Below are 24,292 nucleotides of genomic sequence, written 5' to 3' on the forward strand. Positions count from 1 at the left end.
GCAGAGGTTAGAGTACTGGCTTCAAAGTAGCTTTTTTAAACCTAATTTTATTGAGCTGATTTTATGTGCCAGGAAGTGTTCTAAGAAAAGACCCAGAACACGGGAGATAAATACAGGTTTCACATCCTTTGACAATTAGTACAAACATGACTGGGTTTCCCTGGTGGCTGAAACGGTAAAGAATCCGCCTGCAATGTAGGAGACCTGGGTTCATCCCTGGGTTGGGAAGATCCCCTAAAGAAAGGCATGGCAACCCACTCCAGTATTCTTGCATGAAGAATCCCCATGGACAGAGGAACCTGGTTGGCTAGAGTCCATGGCGTCCAAAGAGCCGGACACGACTGAGCGACAAAGCACGCACAAACAACCTGTCTCAAGTCCCAAGAGGACACCAGCTTGCCGGAACTAAATGGCTCGCCCTCGAATTTCCGGGGGGAAGCTTGAGTGTGTTACTACGGATCGATTGCTTTTGCCTGCCGGAGATCGATCTTAAAAAGACCCAGCACTGGGAGGCCAAGGAAAAGAGGTGAGTCAAGAACGTCTTCGTAGCGGAGCTACTGAGATTCGGAAGGCCACGCTGGTCCTGTTTGGCGTCCAAACGACTCAGACAGTTCAGTCATGTTCGCCTACGCAGTGAGGCGCGCCCTGCGCAAGAGTAAGACCCTTCGCTACGGAGTTCCCATGTTGGTGAGCGCAGGGAGGGTAAAGTGTGTGTTGGAAGCGGGTGGGGAGGAGGGATTCCGAAAGGTTGGGACCTCAAGATTGGCTGGGACATGAGTGCGGTGAACCTGTAATGTGTGAGGCGAGGAACCGCAACCTGCCCTAGAATGTGGCTGGCCTTTAGGCAGTCCTAGTTTCCTAGTCACTCCCTGCGCTGCTAGTGCGATCTCCGGTCCTTGTATGACCTTTGGTAGTTAACCTGGATGTGCTTCTGAACCAGATTTTAACCCGAACCAGGCTTTAGCTCGAGTCTGGATGATTACTAAACTCCCATTCCCCGATCCCAACCTCCCGCCTGCCATGCTACAGGTTGAAGATAACTCTGATCATTGAAAGTAGTTATATTCACTTAATTTAACTACAGTTTGGGGCATCCTCAGGTTTCAGTTTACTAGTTTGTGAATTGGCTTAATTCTTCCAGGGTTGCTATGAGTTAAATCCTTGTGAGTTAAATGTACCACAGTGTAGCAGCCCTGCAAAGATAGTCGCTGCATTATAGCTGATATTTTTTAAAGCACGTTGCAAGTAGTTTTGGCGTTTCTTCGTTTGTATCCACTCCTACATGGAGTTCTCAGAAGATCCTGGTCGTCTTGAAGATTCAAGTTAATGCTTAATACTTAACACCAACTGGAGTTGGAATCCAGTGAAACCACACTCTTTCTTTTCTGTTTGATCTTGGCAAGGTATTTTGTTCAACAAGCCTTGATGTCGTAGTAAATGAAATAATTTAAATAAAGCAGGTGAACAGTTTTAAAATAGTTTATTACTTTGATAAGAATTTGGTACAGGAGAAGTTACCAGATTTTACATTTAACCAGGACTAAATGAAAGTAGTGGTCTTAGAAAAGTAATGTGTTTTTTTTAGTTCATCTTTGATGAATGTGGATTTCTTTTTAATCTTTAAAAACTCCTTTTTATCTTTTAAAAAGTTTAAAGAAAATCATTTGTGAGACAATGCAGAATTATATTTGTGTAGCCAACAGGGACTGTAAAAACTATCCTCTCTGTGGATTTCCTTGCCACAAAATAGAGGTCCATTAAGAAACAGAAGTCCATTCAGAAACATGTGATTGTCAGTGCAAGTTGAGGTCACCTGCAGGTCCCACTGGAAGATAGTTTAGTTTTGTTTGTTATCTTTCAAAATCATCAAAGCTAAGCTCTTAAAACCACTGGTATTAAACTACCTTCTAGGGATTCCCTCATTTGTTTTATTTCTTGGACAAGACTACCACAGTAGACTTCTTCCTAAGTGTATTTCTCTGTACTGGTCTCTCTGTCTATACTGAATCTGTACTATACTGGACCTAGGTCTATACTGTTTCAAAATGTGGGTCCTCCATTAACTATGTGGACCTTTGTCCACAGAGTGATCTCTGCTTTTTAGTACACTGTCTAGGTTTGTCATAGTTTTTCTCCCAAGGAGCAAGCATTTTTAAATTTTATGGCTGCAGTTACCATCCACAGTGATTTTTGGAGCCCAAGAAAAGTCTGTCACTGTTTCCATTGTTTCCCTATCTATTTCCATTGTTTCCCTAAAGAATGGGACCAGATACCATGATCTTTGTTTTTTGAACGTTGTGTTTTGAGCGAGCTTATTCACTCTGCTTTTTCACCTTCATCAAGAGGCTCTTTAGTTCTTCTTTGCTTTCTGCTATAAGGGTGGTGTCAACTGCATATCTGAGGTTATTAATATTGGAATAACCCTGATGGAAAAGATTCATTGGAATATCTTGATTCCAGCTTGTGCTTCTTCCGGCCCTGCATTTTGCATGATGTACTCTGCATATAAGTTGAATAAGCAGGGTGGCAATATACAGTCTTGATGTACTCATTTCCCAGTTTGGAACCAGTCTATCATTCCATGTCCAGTTCTAACTGTTGCTTCTTGATCTGCATACAGATTTCTCACGGGGTAGGTAAGGTGGTTGGAGAAGGCAATGGCACCCCACTCCAGTACTCTGGCCTTGAAAATCCCATGGATGGAGGAGCCTGATAGGCTGCCGTCTATGGGGTCACACAGTGTCGGACACAACTGAAGCGACTTAGCAGCAGCAGCAGGTAAGGTGGTCTGGTATTCCCATCTCTTGAAGAATTTTCCACAGTTTGTTGTGATCCACATAGTCAAAGGGTCCTAGACAAGTAACTAATTCTGTAGGGGAAAATGTTGAACTCAGTTCTCTAAAACCCAACAGTACTATAAAGAGCTCAGATGATGCATGGTCTTCATCATATATCAGTTGGATATTCCATATTTACTATATTACTATGCCATAATTACTATAGTGTACTACTATACTTAAAGTTGAAGTTATTTTCTCTCTTTGTTGTTGTTGTTCATTTGTTCAGTCGTGTCTGACTCTTTGTGACCCCATGGACTGCAGTACACCAGGCTTCCCTGTCCTTCACCATCTCCTGGAAGTGAAGTGAAGTGAAGTCACTCAGTCGTGTCCAACTCTTTGTGACCCCATGGACTGTAGCCTACCAGGATCCTCAGTCCATGGGATCTTCCAGGCAAGAATACTGGAGTGGGTTGCCATTTCCTTCTCCAGGGGATCTTCCCGACCCAGGGATCGAACCTGGGTCTCCCGCATTGTAGGCAGACGCTTTACTGTCTGAGCTAGACCATCTCCTGGAGCTTGCTCAAATTCATGTCCCTTGAGTCACTGATGCCATCCAACTATCTTATCTTCTGTCGCTCTCTTCTTCTGCCTTCAGTCTTTCCCAGCAGCAGGGTCTTTTCCAATGAGTCGGCTCTTTATGTCCGGTGGCCACACCATTGGAGATTCAGCTTCAGCATCAGTCTTTCCAACGAATATTTCAGGGTTGATTTCTTTTAGGATTGATTGGTTTGATCTCCTTGCTGTCCAAGGGACTGTCAGGAGTCTTCTCCAGTCTTCTCCAGCAGAGTTTGAAAGCATTAATTCTTTATTGCTGTCTTCTTTATGGTCCAGCTCTCACATCCATACATGGCTGCTGGAAAAACCATAACTTTGACTAGGTGGACCTTTGCTGGCGAAGTGATTTCTTTGCTTCTTAATATGCTATCTAGGTTTGTCATAGCATTTCTCCCAGGGAGCAACTGTCTTTTAATTTCATGACTGCAGTCACCGCCCACAGTGATTTTGAAGCCCAAGAAAATAAAGTCTGTCACTGTTTCCATTTTCTCCCCATCTATTTGCCATGAAGTAATGGGACTAGATGCCATTATCTTAGTTTTTTGAATGTTGAATTTTAAGCCAGCTCTTTTACTCTTTTTTTTTTAATCTCTTACATAAATGTTGGTGCTTGCTTCACAAGAATATTTATTCAACAACAAACAGAAGAGGACTTGGAGTACCAGGTATAGGCTAACAGTACTCTCCTTCCTTTCTTTCCCAAACCACTTGGAAAAGAGAGTATATTTGTTGTTTCAATTTGTGCACTGCCCATTTAGTCCCCAGAGTTTACCTTTCTGATCTGACCAGTCATTACTGGTTTCTGCATACTAAAATTCAGACCATTTAATGTCTGAAGATGGTTTTAGTATATTCATTGTTTGGAAACTCATCACAATCTAATTTTAAAACATTTTCATCACCCTAAATGAATCACCAAACTCACTTGTAGCCACTTCCTGTTCTCCTCTACTCTTCTGTCTTAGGTAACCACTAATCATCTCTCTATAGATGTAATAGAATAATACAATTTGTGATCTTTTGTGAGTGACTTTGTTCACTTAGCATAATGTTTTCAAGGTTCATTCTTCTAACGTGTATCAAAGTGTCATACCCATTTAGTGACAAGATAGTATTCCATCAGTTGGAATATTTATTGTCCATTGATAAGCATTAGTTTTTTGGTTTTTTTTTTTCATTTATTGGCTATTATGAATAATGTTGCTATGAACAGTCATGTACAGATTTTTGTATGGATGTGTTTTCATTTCTCTTGGATAAATGCCTACTAGTAGAATTGCTGCATCATATAATAGCTGCATGTTTAACATTTTGAGGAACTGCCAAACTGTTTCTCAAAAAGTACATCTTTTTACATTCCCCCCAGCAATATATGAGGCTTCTGATTTTTCCACGTTCTTAACAACAGTTGTCATTGTCCAATTTTAAAAAGAATTAAACCCTTACAAGGAGATGTGAAGTGGTTTTGATTTGCAGTTTTCTCCTGGTAGCTTAGCTGGTAAAGAATCTGCCTGCAATGCAAGAGACCCTGGTTCAATTCCTGGATTGGGAAGATCCCCTGAAGAAGGGATAGGCTACCCTCTCCAACATTCTTGGGTTTCCCTGGTGGTTCAGACAGTAGAGAATCCACCTGCAATGTGGGAGACCTGGGTTCGATCTCTGGTTTGGGAGGATCTCCTGGAGGAGGGCATGGCAACCCACTCCAGTATTCTTGCCTGGAGAATCCCCATGGACAGAGGAGCCTGGCGGGCTGCACTCCATGGAGTTGCAGAGTCAGACACAACTGAGCGACTCAACAGAACAATGACTAATGATGCAGGACACCCTTTCTTACGACTGATTATTGGTTGTCTGTTTATCTTCTTTGAGGAACTGTCTATTCAAGGTTTTTGCCCATTTTTAAGAGAATGTGTTTTTCTTTATATTGGGCAGAGGTTTCCTTAAACACCTGGATTCAGTAAGTTTCCCAGTCTTTGTCAAGGGGCTCTGTGTGCTAGATTGGGCATTCCTTCAATACTCAGGCAGGTTACAACTCTGCCTTAAAGTTCTACTTATTTGCTCAGAGCCTCAAAGTTAGCCATTGTTGAGTGCTTAGGGTCTTCTAAGAAATCTCCTGAACTTACACACAGCTATGGGCACATGGACCATTCTGTTCATATGTATGTGTAACCAAAAGTAGGATCTGGCTGCTTGCAGCTCAAAAGCCAATAAAAAAGTAAAGTTAGTGGAAAGGAAAGGTTGCTTTATTTTGGATGCCAGCAACATGGGTGAACTATTAGAAGCCCTAAAAGATGATACTGTTATAGGGCTGCACTCACTATGCCAGCAACTATGGAAAAGTCAGCAGTGGCCACAGGACTGGAAAAGGTCAGTTTTCATTCCAGTCCCAAAGAAAGGCAATGCCAAAGAATGTTCAAACTGTCGCACAATTGCACTCATCTCTCTCACAGGCTAGCAAAGTAATGCTCAAAATTCTCTAAGCGAGACTTCAACAATATATGAACCAAGAACTTCCAGATGTTCAAGCTGGTTTTAGAAATGGCAGAGGAACCAGAGATCAAATTGCCAACATTTGTAGGAATATTGATAAAGCAAAAGAGTTAAAAAGCATTTACTTCTGCTTTATTGACTACACCAAAGCCTTTGACTGTGTGGATCACAACAAACTGTGGAAAATTCTTTAAGATGTGGGAATACCAGATCACCTTACCTGCCCCCTGAGAAATCTGTATGGAGGTAAAGAAGGAACAGTTATAACCAGACATGGAACAGCAGACTGGTTCCAAATTGGGAAAGGAGTACATCAACGCTGTATATTGTCACTCTGCTTATTTAACTTATATGCAGAGTACATTATGCGAAATGCTGGGTTGGATGAAGCACAGGCTGGAATCAAGATTTCCGGGAGAAATATCAATAACCTCAGATATGCAGGTGACACCACCCATATGGTAGAAAGCAAAGAGGAATTCAGGAACCTCTTGATGAAAGTGAAAGAGGAGAGTGAAAAAGCTGGCTTAAAACTCAACTTTCAAAAAACTAAGACCATGGCATCCAGTCGCATCAGTTCATGGCAAATAGATGGGGAAACAGTGGAAACAGTGACAGACTTTATTTTCTTGGGCTCCAAAATCACATGATGGTGACTGCAGCCATGAAATTAAAAGACGTTTGCTCCTTGGAAGAAAAGCTATGACCGACCTAGATAGCATATTAAAAAGCAGAGACATTACTTTGGCAGCAAAGGTCCATATAGTCAAAGCTGTGGTTTTTCCATTAGTCATGTGTGGATGTGACAGTTGGACCATAGAGAAAGGTGAGCACTGAAGAACTGATGCTTTTGAACTGTGGTGTTGGTGAAGACTCTTGAGAGTCCCTTGGACTGCAAGGAGATCCAACCAGTCAATCCTAAAGGAGATCAGTCCTGAATATTCATTGAAAGGACAGATGCTAAAGCTGAAGCTCCAATTCTTTGGCCACCTGACGTGAAGAACTGACTCATTGGAGAAGACCCTGATGCTGGGAAAGACTGAAGGCAGGAGGAGAAGGGGAAGACAGAGGTGAGATGGTTGGATGGCATCACCAGCTCGAAGGACATAAGATTGAGCAGGCTCTGGGAATTGGTGATGGACAAGGAGGCCTGGCGTGCTGCAGTCCACGGAGTCGCAAATGGTTGGAGAAGACAGAGCGACTGAACTGAACTGAACAGAACATGGGTGGGTGGGTGCAGTAGCATATGCCTATCCAAAGGCCCCCACAACATTCAGTGGGCTAGAGCTTTTATAGACTGAGAGAAGGGGCGAGATACAGAAACAGCACAGTCAGCTCTGACAGTCATCTTGAAGTTGGTCATTGGTGGTGTGACCAGCATCATCTTGATTGTTTTGAGTACTGTTAATCTTCAGTTCCATCATCAGTTTTTTTCCCATTTTCTTGAGGCCAGTTCTTAGAATTGTGGGAGCTTATGTCATGACCAGTCTGGTCATCATGTAGTTAACTTGATGCCAACTGGTGTGGATTACATATCTATAAGACAGCTCACAGCATATGGCTCAGAATATTATCCATAGCCCTTGAGAAGGAACTAAAGGTCCTGAACTATGCTTAATGATATTATTCGGTCTCCTTTAACTGTTTTTTTTCTTTGTTTCTTCATTTTCTCACTTCTCTGATTAAACTTATTATTTCACCTAAAGTGTTTTCACAGACAAAATGCAGATAAGAGGACATGGAGGACAAACACCTGCTATATTTCACATGTCCTTCCAGAGTGTCAGGAATATGTTTGAGTTTTTTAGAGTCTTCTGTGAACACCTTATTCCTCATATATTCTTTTTGAGTTTTTTGGTTAGATTGTTCTTTATCCAGTTGCCTTATTACCGCAGGCAGTATGCCTCTGAATTTTTTTAACAAATATTTCCAGGGAAAAGTCTTTTTGCACTAGTTGCAGTCCAAGTCAGGAAGGCTAAAGACTGCCTTGTAAGTGGGGTCTTCCAGGGAACCACTGGACTGGTCAAATAATGATAAAAGATTTTAAGGAGTTCCACCTCATTATGCCCCTTCCAGTCATTACTTCTTTATGTCATGATTTTAGGCTGTTGGTTTTCATAGTTACCATGGAGTGGGGATCAAGATGTGGGAATTGGGTAGGTTAAAAATGCCACCAAGCTTTCTGCTTTAACTGAGATTTAGTAATTCTTCTTTAGTAAATGTTTGATGGAGAAAGTTTTAGGAGCTCTTACTCTTCCATTTCATTGATTTCACCTGTTGGTTCCTTTTTTTTTTTTTTTTTTATCTTTGATAAGATTTTCTAATTTTCATTTGTTTTAAAAACATCAGATACTGCTCTTTGAAGCACTTTTATGATGATTCCTTTACAGTCTTTGTTAATGTGAAGTGATTGCCTCTGCTAATTCAAGTTGCTATTTCCTGTTTCTTCTTATGATAACTGAATTTTTAGTTTATCTTGGAGATTCTGAATAGTATGTTAGGAAACTATGTTCTCTTTAGGTCTTCTACTTCAGCAGCAGTTACCATGCTTGGATTAAGCTGTGGATAGTAGCTGCAAAAAGTCAGACACTACTGAGCTACTAAGCACACAGTAGCCTTATATTTGAAGCTTTCTTTCTCATAATAATTTAGGTTCCGGAGCCCTTGTAGTGCTAGTTTGCTGTGTCTTTGTTGTTGTTGTTGTTTAGTCACTAACTCTTTTGCGACCCTGTGCACTGTAGCCAGGCTCCTCTGTCCATGGGATTTCCCAGGCAAGAATACTGGAGTGGGTTACCATTTCCTGCTCCTGGGGATCTCACCGACCCAGGGACTGAACCCATGTCTCTTGTATCTCCTGCATTGGCGGGTGGATTCTTTATCACTGAGCCACCAGGGAATCCTTGTGCCTTGCTTACCTGGTACCTAATTGCTCGCTTAAAACTTCTAGGTGTGGAAAGTTAATAATCAACATGTAATTGTTTTTAAAGTCTAAAACTGATGGAGATCACAAAAGAAATTAATGTAGGTAGGAAAGACCAAACTCTTTGCCCTGGGGGATATTCCAACCTTAGAGATTTGGGATCTACAGGAGGGACCAATACAGGAAACTAAGAATTCTCAGTGAGGTAAAAGAAAAACCAAGCTTAAGGGAAAAGAAGGGAAATGTGATGAACTGTCAAATTTTGCTCATGACATAAGATGAGAACAGAGAGTTAAACATTGCATTTAATAAAATAGATGTGAGTGATGATTGGAGTGAGTCTCAGAGAAAGTGGGAAGAGTAGCAAGCATAGATAAATTGTTTTCGATATTTTACTGCAGCTAAGAACAAAGCAATGGGGAGGGAAAGTCTAGAGAAATTTGTTAGTAAGATGGGAGAAATAATAGCATTTTTTATGATGAGTTGTGCCCTGTGGTAAGCAAGATTTTTGATGAATTACTGCCTTTCAGTACGTAAGATGACTGGAATCTAGTGAACAAATGAATATATTTACTTAGGAGTATAGGTACTGTGGTAATGAGTGCGTGGTCGCTCAGTTGAGTTCAACTCTTTGTGACCCCATGGACTATGGCCCCACCAAGCTCCTCTGTCCATGGGATGTCCCAGACAAGAATACTAGAGTAGGTGTCATTTCCTTCTTCAGGTTATCTTCCCAACCCAGGGATTGAACCTACATCTCCTGCATTGGTAGGTGGATTCTTTACTGCTGAGCCACTTGGGAAGCCTCTGAGTGGTTGGTATGTACAATGCAATTTTGACAGTAACTACCCAGTATTCAGATGGAGAAACTCTATACAGTCAGGAAAAACAAGACCAGGGGCTGACTGGCTCAGATCATGAACTCCTTATTGCCAAATTCAGACTTAAACTGAAGAGAGTAGGGAAAACCACTAGACCATTCAGGTATGACCTAAATCAAATCCCTTATGACTATACAGTGGAAGTGAGAAATAGATTTAAGGGACTAGATCTGATAGACAGAATGCCTGATGAACTATGGATGGAGGTTCATGACACTGTACAGGAGATAGGGATCAAGACCATCTTCATGGAGAAGAAATGCAAAGAGGCAAAATGGTTGTCTGAGGAGGGCTTACAAATAGTTGTGAAAAGAAGAGAAGCGAAAAGCAAAGGAGAAAAGGAAAGATATTCCCATTTGAATGCAGGGTTCCAAAGAATAGCCAGGAGAGATAAGAAAGCCTTCCTCAGCGATCAATGCAAAGAAATAGAGGAAAACAACAGAATGGGAAAGACAAGAGATCTCTTCAAGAAAATCAGAGATATCAAGGGAAAATTTCAGGCAAAGATGGATTCGATAAAGGACAGAAATGGTATGGACCTAACAGAAGCAGAAGATATTAAGAAGAGGTGGCAAGAATACACAGAACTATACAAAACAGATCTTCACGACCCAGATAATCACAATGGTGTGATCACTCACCTAGAGCCAGACATCCTGGAATGTGAAGTCAAGTTGGCCTTAGAAAGCATCACTACAAACAAAGCTAGTGGAGGTAATGGAATTCCAGTTGAGCTATTTCAAATCCTGAAAGATGATGCTGTAAAAGTGCTGCACTCAATATGCCAGCAAATTTGGAAAAGTCGGCAGTGGCCACAGGACTGGAAAAGGTCAGTTTTCATTCCAGTTCCAAAGAAAGGCAATGCCAAAGAATGTTCAAACTGTCGCACAGTTGCACTCATCTATCTCACAGGCTAGCAAAGTAATACTCAAAATTCTCTAAGCGAGACTTCAACAGTACGTGAACCAAGAACTTCCAGATGTTTAAGCTGGTTTTAGAAATGGCAGAGGAACCAGAGATCAAATTGCCAATATCCGCTGGATCATCAAAAAAGCAAGAGAGTTCCAGAAAAACATCTATTTCTGCTTTATTGACTACGCCAAAGCCTTCGACTCTGGATCACAATAAACTGTAGGAAATTCTCAAAGAGATGGGAATACCAGAACACCTGACCTGCCTCTTGAGAAACCTGTATGCAGGTCAGGAAGAAACAGTTAGAACTGGATATGGACCAACAAACTGGTTCCAACTAGGAAAAGGAGTACGTCAAGGCTGTATATTGTCACCCTGCTTATTTAACTTATATGCAGAGTACATCATGAGAAACGTTGGGCTGGAAGAAGCACAAGCTGGAATCAAGATTGCAGGGAGAAATATCAATAACCTCATATATGCAGATGACACCACCCTTATGGCAGAAAGTGAAGAGGAACTAAAAAGCCTCTAGGGACTTCCCTGGTGGTCCAGTGGCTAAGACTCTGCACTCCTAAAAAGCCTCTTGATGAAAGTGAAAGAGGAAAGTGAAAATGTTGGCTTAAAGCTCAACATTCAGAAAACTAAGATCATGGCATCTGGTCCCATCACTTCATGGGAAGTAGATGGGGAGACAGCAGAAGCCGTGTCAGACTTTATTTTTTTGGGTTCCAAAATCACTGCAGATGGTGACTGCAGCCATGAAATTAAAAGACGTTTACTCCTTGGAGGGAAAGTTATGACCAACCTAGATAGCATATTAAAAAGCAGAGACATTACTTTGCCAACAAAGTTCCGTCTGGTCAAGGCTATGGTTTTTCCAGTGGTCATGTATGGATGTGAGAGTTGGACTGTGAAGAAAGCTGAGCACTGAAAAATTGATGCTTTTGAACTGTGGTGTTGGAGAAGGCTCCTGAGGGTCCCTTGAACTGCAAGGAGATCCAGCCAGTGCATCCTGAAGGAGATAAGTCCTGGGTGTTCATTGGAAGGACTGATGCTGAAGCTGAAACTCCAGTATTTTGGCCACCTCATGCGAAGAGTTGACTTATTGGAAAAGACCCTGATGCTGGGAGGGACTGGGGGCAGGAGGAGAAGGGAATGACAGAGGATGAGATGGCTGGATGGCATCACCGACTCGATGGGCATGAGTTTGCGTAAACTCCAGGATTTGTGACGGACAGGGAGGCCTGGCGTGCTGCGATTCATGGGGTCGCAAAGAGTCGGACACAACTGAGTGACTAAACTGAACTGAACCCAGCATTAGTGCAGACTTCATAGATTAAGGGCACGCTTCTCCATAGAACTCTCCTTATCAGACACCAGCTGAAAGTTCTGGGGCCTGGGGCCACCTATGCTCTGATTAACTGGTTATAAATTCAGTGGTTCCTAATAGCCACTTGGGTTCAGTAATTTGGTAGAATGACTCACAGAACTCAGGAAAACACTATACTTAGGATTAGTGTTTTATTATAAAGTTTACGGATTAAAAACACCCCAAAGAAGAGACCCTTAGGGCATGGTCCATGGAGGGTCCCAAAGGCAGAATTTCCATGTTTTCTCCCTATGGAATCAGAGCATGCCACCATCCCAGCACATTGATGTGTTCATCAACCAGGAAGCTCATCCAGAGTTTTTAATTGGGATTTTCATCATCTGTGGTTGATTTGATTATTGACTGTGTGACTGAACTCAGTCTCCAGCCACCCTTTCCTCCTTGGAGGTTGGGAGGTCAGGTTGCTATCACATGGCTCAAAGCCTCAACCCTGTAGTCACATGGTTGACCATTCCAGCACTGCCAGCCTCTATCGTGTGCCTCTCTAGGAACTCCAGTGAGTCACTTCATTAACATAAACTCAGGTGTAGTCCCAATAACAGAGATGCTCCTGTCACTCAAGAAATTGCAAGTGAGTAGTTTCCTCCCAAGAACCCCAGGACCAAGACCAGACAGATTCTTTATTATGTAGCATGTGGGTAATGTGATAGCAATAGTCCAGAAAAGAGATGATGGTGGCCAGGACTAGAATATTAGAAGATTATATAGTCAGAAATTGTGATATTCAAAAAATAGTTTGAAAATAGAGTGACAGAACTCAGGGAAGCATTAGATGTGAGATATGAATGAGAGGACAATCCCCTGGTGGAGGGCATGGCAACCAACTCCTGTATTCTTGCCGGGAGGATCCCATGGTCAGAGTAGCCTGGTCCATGGGGTCACAAAGAGTCAGACACGACTGAGGCAACTGAGCATGCATGCATGAATGAGAGGAGCTAAAGATGACTCCAGAGAAGCTAGCTTGAGTAATTGGATGAAAGTATTTGGACTTAACTGGCTTGTGAAAGATTGATTGGCAGTCGATTGGGGCAGAAAGAGTGTTGGGAGGAAAAGTGAATTTTTTTCATGTTAATTTATATATACCTGGTAAACTTTCAAGTGAATATGTCAAGTAAGAGGGCAGGTCTTCAGTTCAGCAGGATGTTTCCCATTGAAAATGTACATTTGAAAGTTGTTATGCTACAGTACGAGTACACGCTCAATTGACTCTGACTCTTTGCAACCCTGTGAACTGTAGTCCACCAGGCATCTCTGTCCATGGGATTTCCCAGGCAAGAATACTAGAGCGGGTGGTCATTTCCTTCTGCAGGGAATCTTCCTGACTCGGGGAACGAACCCATGTCTCTTGTGGCATCTGCATTAGAAGGTAGATTCTTTACCACCGAGCCACCTGGGAAGCCCCGCTATTAGGTTATAGAGGCTATTTAAAATCCATGGAACTGGATAACATCGCCTAGAGACTGTGTTGGTTGTAAATAAGTAGAAGAGGTGTGAGACACTGCAACATTTTGAGATGGGGAAGGTGAAGAATGAATAAAGGGAGGCTAAGAAAGAATTAGGAAAATCAGGGATGTGTCTTTTTGTTATCAACCAGGGTTCTTGGCCTTCCTTAATCAACAGAAATTGATAAGAGGCCCAACAAGAAGGCAAGCCTTCATTGGGGCCCCTACTGCAGCAAGGAGGAGGGAAAACAGGTAACAGGTTCCCTTGCTCATTCCCCAAGGGGGTTGAGCTGGTTCCTTAATGGTTCCTTAAATGGGGTGAGGGTAGGAGTGTGTCCAGGGGTTGGGCCAAAGGGCTGGCTTAGGTGGTTTGCCCACCCCTTTGGTGGCATTGAGTGCAGGGGGCACGCACAGCACCGTACATTTGCTCCTGGCACCATGTTTTTCCTCCCGGTTCTTCAGAAGTGACTTCAGAAGGGCTTCCCTGATAGCTCAGTTGGTAAAGAATCGGCCTGCAATGCAGGAGACCCCGGTTCGATTGCTAGTTCGGGAAGATATGCTGGAGAAGGGATAGGCTACCTACTCCAGTATTCTTGGGCTTCCCTTGTGGCTCAGCTGGTAAAGAAACTGCCTGCAATGTGGGAGACCTGGGTTCGATCCCTGGGTTGGGAAAATCCCCTGGAAAAGGGAAAGGCTACCCACTCCATTATTCTGGCCTGGAGAATTCCATGAACTGTATAGTCCATGGGGTCACAAAGAGTCAGACATGACTGAGCGACTTTCACTTACTCTGTTATGTCTATACCATTTCTGTCCTTTATTGTGCCCATCTGTGCATTAAATGTTCCCTTGGTATCTCTGATTTTCTTGAAGAGATCTCTAGTCTTTCCCATTCAACTGTTTTCCTCTATTTCTTTGCATTGATCACTGAGGAAGGCTTTCTTATCTCTCCTTGATATTCTTTGGAACTCTGCATTCAGATGGGTATATCTTTGCTGTTTTCCTTTGCGTTTCACTTCTCTTCTTTTCTCAGCTATTTGTAAGACCTCCTCAGACAACCATGTTGCCCTTTTGCATTTCTTTATCTTAGGGATAGTCTTGATCACTTCCTCTTGTACAATGTCACGAACCTCCGTCCATAGTTCTTCAGGCACACTGTCTGCCAGATCTAATCCCTTGAATCTATGGTCACTTCCACTGTATAATTGTAAGGGATTTGATTTAGATCATACCTGAATGGTCTAGTAGTTTTCCCTACTTTCTTTAAGTTTGAATTTGGCAATAAGGAGTTCATGATTGAGCCACAGTCAGCTCCCTGTCTTGTTTTTGCTGACTGTGTAAAGCTTCTCCATCTTTGGCTGCAAAGAATATCATCAATCTGATTTCGATATTTACCGTCTGGTGATGCTCATGTGTAGTATCTTCTCTTGTGTTGTTGGAAGAGGGTGTTTGCTATGACCAGTGCATTCTCTTGGCAAATCTCTATTGGCCTTTGCCTTGCTTCATATTGTACTCCGAGGCCAAATTTGCCTGTTACTCCAGGTATCTCTTGGCTTCCTACTTTTGCATTCTAGTCCCCTATAATGAAAAGGACATCTTTTTTGGGTGTTAGTTCTGGAAGGTCTTGTAGGTCTTCATAGAACCGTTCTTTGGCCAGTTCAAGGGTTTTTTTAAGGTTTACCACATACTGAGAAATGTAGCTTCTTCTTATTTTATCACTTGGTAAGTAAATGGAGAGATGCTCTCTAATTGGCTTATTTTGCAAAATCATAAAAATTGAAAACATTCTGGTCTTGAGGAGGCAAGGCCAGATTTTTTCATGGATTTATCCATTGTAGTCACATGCAGGCCATTTAGTTGGTTGTGCTTTTCTTTCTCATATACTAAGTGTATAGTCTTTCCTTAGTTCATAGGTCTTTTATAAGAATTAACTGACACAATGATTGTGATCTGGTATTTAAATCCTAGGATCAAGTACAGGTATAAATTAGTGATTTTGGTATTTGCTAATATGCTAAAATGTTTCCCAGTGATAGTATATAATATATTTGCTCTGAAAAGATGAATGGTTACTCACCAGGAGGAATAATCTATAGGATTTTGTATAATCTGCTACCCTTGGCATTTAGATAAGTAATATGTAGATATGATGAATTCTGCCCTTCTATTTTAATTGTTTCTCTGTTTTGTTTCAGTTGCTGATTGTTGGAGGTTCTTTTGGTCTTCGTGAGTTTTCTCAAATTCGTTATGATGCTGTGAAGATTAAAGTAAGAACTCTCATTGGAATTTGACATGTATATATGTATATTTTGGTTTATGAGACATGGATACTTAAAATACTAAGCTGTGTGAATTTTATCTCACTTTTTTTTTTTAATATTCATTTATTTATTTGGCTGCACCGAGTCTTAGTTGCAATATGTGGGATCTATTTTCCTGAGCAGGGATTGAACCCAGGGCCCCTGCATTGGGAGTGTGGAGTCTTAGCCAGTGGACCACCAGAGATGTCCTTATCTTGCTTTTTAAGTCTGATGAATGATCTTTGAGCTCTTTTATAAAACATTTTTTTAAAATTTTTATATAATGTTTTTAAAGTTTTTATTATTGATTTTTGATTGTGCTGTGTCTTCACTGCTGTGTGAGGACTTTGACGAGCTGCAGTGAGCAGGCGCTGCTCTCCAGTTGTGGCGCACGGCTTCTGTTGTCGTGGAGCACAGGTTCTAGAGCACATGTGGCGCATGGCCTTAGTTGCTCTGCAGCATGTGGGATCTTCCTGGACCAGGGATTGAACCTGTGTCCTCTGCTTTGGCAGGCAGATTCTTAACCACTGGACCACCGGGGAAGTCCTATACAATTTTTTTTTCCTATACAATTTTTAAAGATTACTTTCCATTTAGAGTTATTACAGACTGTTAGCTATATTCCCCATGATGTATCCTTGAGCCTATTGTACACCCAGTAGTTTATACTTTCCACCACTTTACCCCTGTATTCCCTGTCCCCTCCCCCCACTGGTAACCACTAGTTTGTTTTCTGTATTTGTGTGAGTCTGCTTCTTTTTTGTTGGGCTTCCCTGGTGGCTCAGATGGTAAAGCGTCTGCCTGTAATGCGGGAGATCCAGGTTTGATCCCCGGGTCGGGAAGATCCCCTGGAGAACGAAATGGCAACCCACTCCAGTACTCTTGCCTGAAAAATTCCATGGACAGAGGAGCCTTATGGGCTACAGTCCATAGGGTCACAGAGAGTTGGACACGACTGAGTGACTTCACTTTCTTTCACTTTTCCTTTTTGTTATATTTACTAGTTTGTTGTATTTTTTAGATTCCATGAATACATGGTATGTGTATGAATATGTGGAGAAAGAGACATAGATAATGAATTTATAGGGGTCTTTTCTCTAGTTTGCTTTTATGGTGGGACTAGTTTGTTTTCTGTATTTGTGAGTCTGCTTCTTTTTTGTTACATTTACTAGTTTGTGTAATTACTACCAAAGTCAGGTTTGTTGTTAAAGAAGAATTCTGGTTAATTCATTCAAAAGTATGTAGCTTTTGTTTGTGGCACACATCTGATACTTGTTTTTTTCCCAAGTACAGTTAACTCTGGAACAGCAGAGGTTTAGACTATGCTGCTCCACTGGTACAATGGACTTTTTTCAATGAATACCGCAGTACTTTACAATCTGCAGCTGGCTGAATCCATGCATGTGGAACCCACAGATATGGTGGGCCAAGTGTATATTTATTGAGGAAAATCCTTGTATAAGTGGACTCTCAAAGAACAAACTCGTGTTGTTCAAGAGTCAGCTGTATTTCTTTAGCAGACCGCAGTAATGTTGGTGGGAAAATAGAGTATTGAAAGCTTATTCAGTTTTTTCAGTTAATCTTATGGTTTAAGAGAAATACCAACTCTAGCTAGTGTTAAAGACAGTAGGTATTATAATAAATATTAAATTAAAAAGGAATATATGGTTTCTGTGAGGGAATAGACCAGTTATCAACTGAGTTTTAAAGTTTCTGTTAGCATCCCAATTGTTTTATTAAGGGCTTTTTGCCCTTTTGCTCTAAGATGAAAGTTATAGTAATCTGACTTTTGGAAATGGGATGTCATATATATGTTTGAAAAATAATTGAGTATTTGTTGAGTTTATCATGTCTTAGATCCTACAGATAAAGATCCAAGAAACTGGTTCTTATAAAGCTCATAGCATAATCAAGGCTGTGCTGTGCTATACTTAGTCACCCAGTCATGTCTGACTCTTTGCAACCCTATGGGCTGCAGCCCACCAGGCTTCTCTGTCCATGGGGATTCTCTCAGCAAGAATACTGGAATGGGTCACCATACCCTCCTCGAGGGATATTCCCAACTGGGTCAAACCCAGGTTTCCTGCATTGCAGGCAGATTCTTTACTGTCTGAGCCACCAGGGAAGCCCAAGAATACTGGAGTGGGTAGGCTATCCTTTCTCCGGGGAACTTTTGACCCAGCGATCAAACTGGGGTCTTCTGCATTGCAGGTGGATTCTTTACCAACTGAGCTGCCCAGAAAACCCCATAATCAAGGTTGGGAGACTTCTAATATAAAAATGTATCCAAACATACAGTATGACAATGCCTAGTGAAATGGCAGATTAGAATTTTGCATAACACATTGCTAGAACTTCAAGGAGAGATACATAGTTTAGATTTGGAAAAGGGATACCAGAGAAGGTCTGCTAGAGGTATCAACCTTGAATTAAGGCTTTAAGAATGATAAGAGTTAAATGATAGCTAAATGATGAAATTGATATGTTATTATATAATTATAATTATATATTATATAATTATATTATATAGTTATTTTTCAAACATATAATTATATGTTGTTATATAACATAGAGGGACTGTTGGGCATATGGTCAGATTTTCAGTTTAGAACTCTCTGGTAAGAGTACAGGATGGATGGAGTTTAGGGGAGCAAGATAGGAGGGAAGAGAGTGTTTCAGTTGGAGATAGAGACCTGTTAAGATACTTTGGCAGTAATATAGATGAACAATACTGGAATCTGAAGTAAAACATAGGCAGTGACAATAGGAATGAATGGATTCTAAAAGAATTTGTAGCAGCAAATTGATAGTGATATATACAATATTAAAATCTAAATAAATATGGGATGACTTAAGGCTTTGGTTTTAAGGACTGGGTAAATTTTCACAGCAAGGGAGAATGAGGGAGATTGCAGTAACAGAAGAGGTCTAGAGGATGAGATCAGAGTAAAGAGAACAAAGTTGAGAGAAATGAGGTTGATTGAAGTTGAGAGGATGGGATTGGTTGAGGTCTGTGGAAGGAGGTTTAGAGGACAAAGTTTAGCTGAGAAGGATCAGAGGACAAAGACCTACTGAGAGTGAGAGGTCCAGGTTGGTTGATACTGAGAAGTCAGACTCTGGTGAAGTCAAGAGTCAGTGTTTAGGTGAGGTTTAGTTCAAACAAGGTTGAGAGGGTAAGGTGGACTAACATTGAGAGGAACTGAGAAGATTGGTTGAGGTTGACAGGAATTATGAGGGTTGAGAGGCTGAGATTAAGGGAGAGTCAAGAGGGAAAATTCTTAAAGAGATGGGAATACCAGGCCATGTTACCTGCCTCCTGAAAAACCTGTGTGCAACTCAAGAAGCATCAGTTAGAACTGACATGAAATAATGGACTGGTTCAAAATTGGGAACGGAGTACATCAAAACTGTATGTTGTCACCCTGCTTATTTAACTTAAATGCAGAGTATATCATGTGAAATCCTAGGCTGGATGAAGCACAAGCTGGAATCAAGATTGCCAGGAGAAATATCTATAACCTCAGATATGCAGATGATTCCACCCTAATAGCAGAAAATGAAGAGGAACTAAAGACCTTCTTGGTGAAGGTGAAAGAGGAAAGTGAAAAAGCTGGCTTAAAACTCAACATTCAAAAAACTTAAGATCACGGTATCTGGTCCTGTCACTTCATGGCAAATAGATGGGGTAAAAATGGAAGCAGTGGCAGATTTTATTTTCTTGGGCTCCAAAATCACTGCAGATGGTGACTGAGGCAATGAAATTAAAAGATGCTTGCTCCTTGGAAGAAAACCTATGACAAACCTGGACAGCATATTAAAAAGTAGAGACATTACTTTGCCAACAAAAGTTCATATAGTCAAAGCTGTGGTTCATCCAGTAGTCATGTACAGATGTGAGAGTTGGATCATAAAAAAGGCTGAGCTGTTAAGAAGAGATGCTTTTGAACTGTGGTGCTCGGGAAGACTCTTGAGAGTCCCTTGGACTGCAAGGAGATCAAACCAGTCAGTCCTAAAGGAAATTAACTTTGAATATTCATGGAAGGACTGATGCTGATACCGAAGCTCCAGCAGTTTGGCCACCTTATACGAAGTGCTGACTCATTGGAAAATGAGTCAGAAAATGGTGGGAAAGATTGAGGGTAGGAGGAAAAGGGGGCAACAGTGGATGAGGTGGTTGAATGGCATCACTGAATCAATGGACATCAGTTTGAGCAGACTCCAGGAGATAGTGAAGAACAAGGAAACCTGGCGTGCTGAAGTCCATGGGGTTGCAAAGAGTCAGATATGACTTAGTGACTGAACAACGGCAACTGGAGGCAGAGGGCCAAGCTTCAAAGCCAAGTTGTGCCTCTTTGATAAGTCATTCAAACTCACTGTGTTCCATTATCCTTGCTTTGATCAAATAATACTACTTATGTCATACACTTTTTTGTGGGTTATAGGAAATAATAAATGTCAAAATACGTGGCATATAGCAGGTACTTGGTAAATTTTTAGCTGCTATTAGTTGTAGTAGTGGTCATAGTACTATTGAGATATTAGTTGTCATACAATTTGATAGATTGTAGAGATTTTCCCACATTTTTGTAATCTGCTATGTCATCTGAGCCATGCTTATATTAACTTTTTAAATTGCAAATGGAATCTAACAGACTTAAGTAACTTATGGCTGCTTTTATTTTTCTACAGATTGATCCTGAGTTAGAAAAAAAGCTGAAAATGAATAAAGTGTCATTGGAATCAGAATATGAGGTACGGTATGCTAATGTAGCAATATTCCTAGTCTCTGACTGGTTCTATCTACCTTAAGGTAAATTCAAATTATTACCAGTACAGAAAAAAAATTACCTTAAATATACGTTATTGGAACAACTATGTGGTTGTTTGAGAAGACAATCAACATGGATATGGTTTTCATATACTATGAGTAAATTCTGGATGGATCAAGAATTTAAAAATAAAAAAGCTCAAAAGGCTAAAAGTACTAGGAGTAAAAAATGAAGTTTCTTTTTTGTGTTCTTGAGTCAGAAAAGCCTATTTAAATGTGATGAGAAATAGAGATGCTTTAAAAGTAAATATTCAGAGGTACCATCTAAAAAAAATTGTGTAATATAAAGTCAGTGGTCAGATGAGAAATCCTAAAAATATTGTTTATCATTATCATGATGAATTAATTAATTTTAAATATAAAGAGCAAATCAGTATACAGTTTCAACAGCTCAGTTGGAAGTGGAAACATGGGCAAAACATATAATGAGTTCAGAGACAAGGAAATAAATAGCATTTTTTAAACACAAAGAGATGTTCAACTTATAATAGGAATGCTAATTAACATTATAATGAAGTGTCATTTTTCCAGCTATCTGATTAACAAAATCAAGGAGTTAATAGTAGGTTTCTTTATAGGATGTAGGGAAGGAGGACATTCTCCATCTCTTATCGTATTTTCCCTTTTCTTTTTATGTGTGGTCCTTTTTTATTGAAATGTAGGCATTGTGAATAGTAAATATTGAAGAGACTTGTGAAGAGTGGTTGATTCTCATTTTAGCAGTTCAGTTATTGGCTGGTCATTTTAAGCTTGATTTTACACTCTGTAAGGGAGGATCTGTGGAAAGGCTTTGAGGTTTCCTAAATTCCCTGAACTTTGTGGGACTCCTCTGAATTGTTTTCCCGAGAGGATCTTGTCAGAGCTGAAGACTGGACCACTGTGTTGTTTGCTGTTTTTGTTTTAGTTTAGTTTGAAACTGGACCACTTTTGCATGAAGTAACTCAGTCAGCCTTGCATCCCATCTAACAGTTATTCTTAAATTCTTTTGAGCACATATGTCTTATGTTATCTGAGTGAAGGCCATTGTTCTTTCTTAAAACTTTTTTTTAACTTTGGAGCATTTCATAACTATACTTGAAAATAATTTACTCTGTTCTTGAATTAGTAGAATTTTGTTCACCTTTGTAGATTTAAACTCTTGGTAAAGCTCTAAGAGAAATTTAGAGAATCATTATTCACTATTCCCTCATTATTTTCTCTTAAACTTCTAACTTGGTACTTCTCAGTATATAAGCAGTATATGAGCTATGAAGGATTTGTCTGGAAGTAGATGTTCCTTACAGTTCTTTTAGAAACCATAGAACATGAGAGCTGAAGAGATCATGCAGACCATTTGGTCTTGTCTTTTCATTATTACTTATGAGAAAATTAGTGCCCAGATAACTCAAATCACTTGCACAGGGTTATATAGCTTATTGGTAAAAGAGTAATGCTTAATATCCATGTGTCAAGGTCAATTTATATCATTTCTTCTGTTACTGGATGTAAACTATCCTGTGTTCTCTGTGTTTCTTTTTCTGTCTTGTTCAGTTAATTATTCCAGAATAACCAAAGCACATATATGAAAGTTAACTGTCAGAGTGGTGTGAGAGGATAAAGAAATGTTTATGTTCTTCCCTTTTTTCCTGTTTTCATTCCTGTGTTTCAGAGGTACATCTAACTAAAGATAACAGTGATCCAAACTGTATGTGAAACTAGTTTTTATTGCCCCAAAAGGGCTTTGCTCACAGCCGCTATAGGTAATTGCTTTTCATTCTTCAGGCCAGGCTCATTTCTCAGGTGCGGAACAAATCATTGTGATCTCTCTTCCTTCTAGCAGACTCTATACAGTCTCCAGCTTTGTTCTCTTCCTTTCATTTATTGCCAGCACCTATGCTAATCATTACTCTGCTGTATCAGTGTTGAGGTGGAATTTCGTTTTCTCAGCTTCTTCCCTTTCTTTGTGCGCTCAGAAATAAAACATGTAAATTATTCAAGAAATACAAGTCAGAATGACTTGGAACAAAGAGGAACCACCTCACATAAATCAGAATGGCAATCATTAAAAAAAAAAAAACCCTACAGATAAATGCCGAATCTGGTTTAGAGAAAAGATAACCCTCCTGCACTGTTGGTGAGATTATAAATTGGTGCAGCTACTATGGAAAACAATATGGGTGTTCCTCAAAAAACTAAAAATAGAGTTGCCATATGATCCAGCAATCCTACTTCTGAACATATATCTGGAGAAAACTATAATTCAGAAAAATATATGTACCCCTATGTTTACAGTTGCACTATTCACAATAGGCAAGACATGGAAATAAATGATTATTGACAAATGAATGGGTAAAGAGGATGTGGTACATATGTACAATGAAATACTACTCAGCCATAAAAAAAGAATGACACTATTTGCAGCAACATGGATGGATCTAGACATCATTATACTACGAGAAATAAGTCAGAAAGAGAAAGACGAATGCCATATGATATCACTTATATGTGGAATCTAACATATGACAGAAATGGACATATCACAAAACAGAACCAGACTCTGATACAGACTTGTGGTTGCCAAGTCTTGATAGAGAGAACAGACTTATGGCTTGCCAAGGTGGGGGTAGGTGGGGGAGGGAAGGATTGAGAGTTTGAGATTAGTAGATACCAAGTATTATATACAGAATGTGTAAACAACAAGATCCTACTGTATAGCACAGGGGAGTATATTCCATATTTTGTGATAATCCATCATGGAAAAGAATATGAAAAAGAATGCATGTGTGTGTATCTATACATATATATATATAAAACTGAAGAAGTTTTGCCATAGCAAAAACTAACACTACATTGTAAATCAACTGTAATTCAACAGAATAAATTTTTTAAAAAACATGTAGATTCTGTTCCTTTTTTAATAGTTTTATTCTGATGAGGGGAAAGATAGGCAGTAATATCAAGAGCAAGAAAAATTCCAGATCCGATAAAGAAATATAATATTTCTTCAATTTTTAAGCTTGACATGCAGTTGATTTATTTACTAGAATTATAAGTGAGGGCCTATTGAACTTTTTCTGTTCATTTATTCAGTTAGGTCCTAGCCAAACTCACAGGGCTCCTATACTAATATTTATGCTCTAATTTTTGTGGCTCTGTAGAAAATAAAGGATTCCACCTTTGATGACTGGAAAAATATTCGAGGACCCAGGCCTTGGGAAGATCCTGATCTCCTCCAAGGACGAAATCCAGAAATCCTTAAGACTAATAAGACAACTTGACCATGCTGATGCTGTTTTTACTTTTTTGATTTTTAATAAAAATGTTATCAACTGGAATTCCAACCATATACTCCTATCCAATGGAGAGAAAATCCCAGACCTGCAGAAGCCTAGATAAGAGTAATTTGATGACAAGTACTCTTGATAAAAAGTCAAGTACAGGTTTGTATGAGGCCCAACTCTTCCATTTGCAAATGACAGTAACAATGTTGACCATATATATTTTTTACTGCTCAATAAACATGTGAATACTGCTACTTAAAGAGTGTCCTTTATTCTATTCCCAACGTGCATGCATGCTAAGTCACTTCAGTCATGTCTGACTCTTTGCAAGCCTATACAGCATAGCCCACCAGGGTCCTCTGCCCATGGGATTCTCCTGGTCTAATTGAAATCTCTAGAATACTGCTTCCAACAACAGTAGAATACACTCTTCTCAAACTCACACATGACGTTCATCAAGACAACATTCTT

At 40.2% G+C, this 24,292-nt stretch overlaps 1 protein-coding gene across 1 annotated transcript; it reads left to right on the forward strand.

The window, feature by feature from the left end:
- Positions 1-468: 468 nt before the first annotated feature.
- On the forward strand, positions 469-24,081 carry COX16 (cytochrome c oxidase assembly factor COX16). The gene is made up of 4 exons (XM_065940601.1): positions 469-687; positions 15,629-15,700; positions 20,423-20,485; positions 23,699-24,081. The coding sequence occupies exons 1-4, from the start codon at positions 619-621 to the stop codon at positions 23,816-23,818; spliced, it is 324 nt and encodes a 107-aa protein (XP_065796673.1). The 5' UTR covers positions 469-618; the 3' UTR covers positions 23,819-24,081.
- The last annotated feature ends 211 nt before the right edge of the window (positions 24,082-24,292 follow it).

The sequence above is a fragment of the Muntiacus reevesi genome, chromosome 7 (genome assembly GCF_963930625.1).
Source record: "Muntiacus reevesi chromosome 7, mMunRee1.1, whole genome shotgun sequence".
In the NCBI taxonomy this organism is placed as follows: domain Eukaryota; kingdom Metazoa; phylum Chordata; class Mammalia; order Artiodactyla; family Cervidae; genus Muntiacus; species Muntiacus reevesi.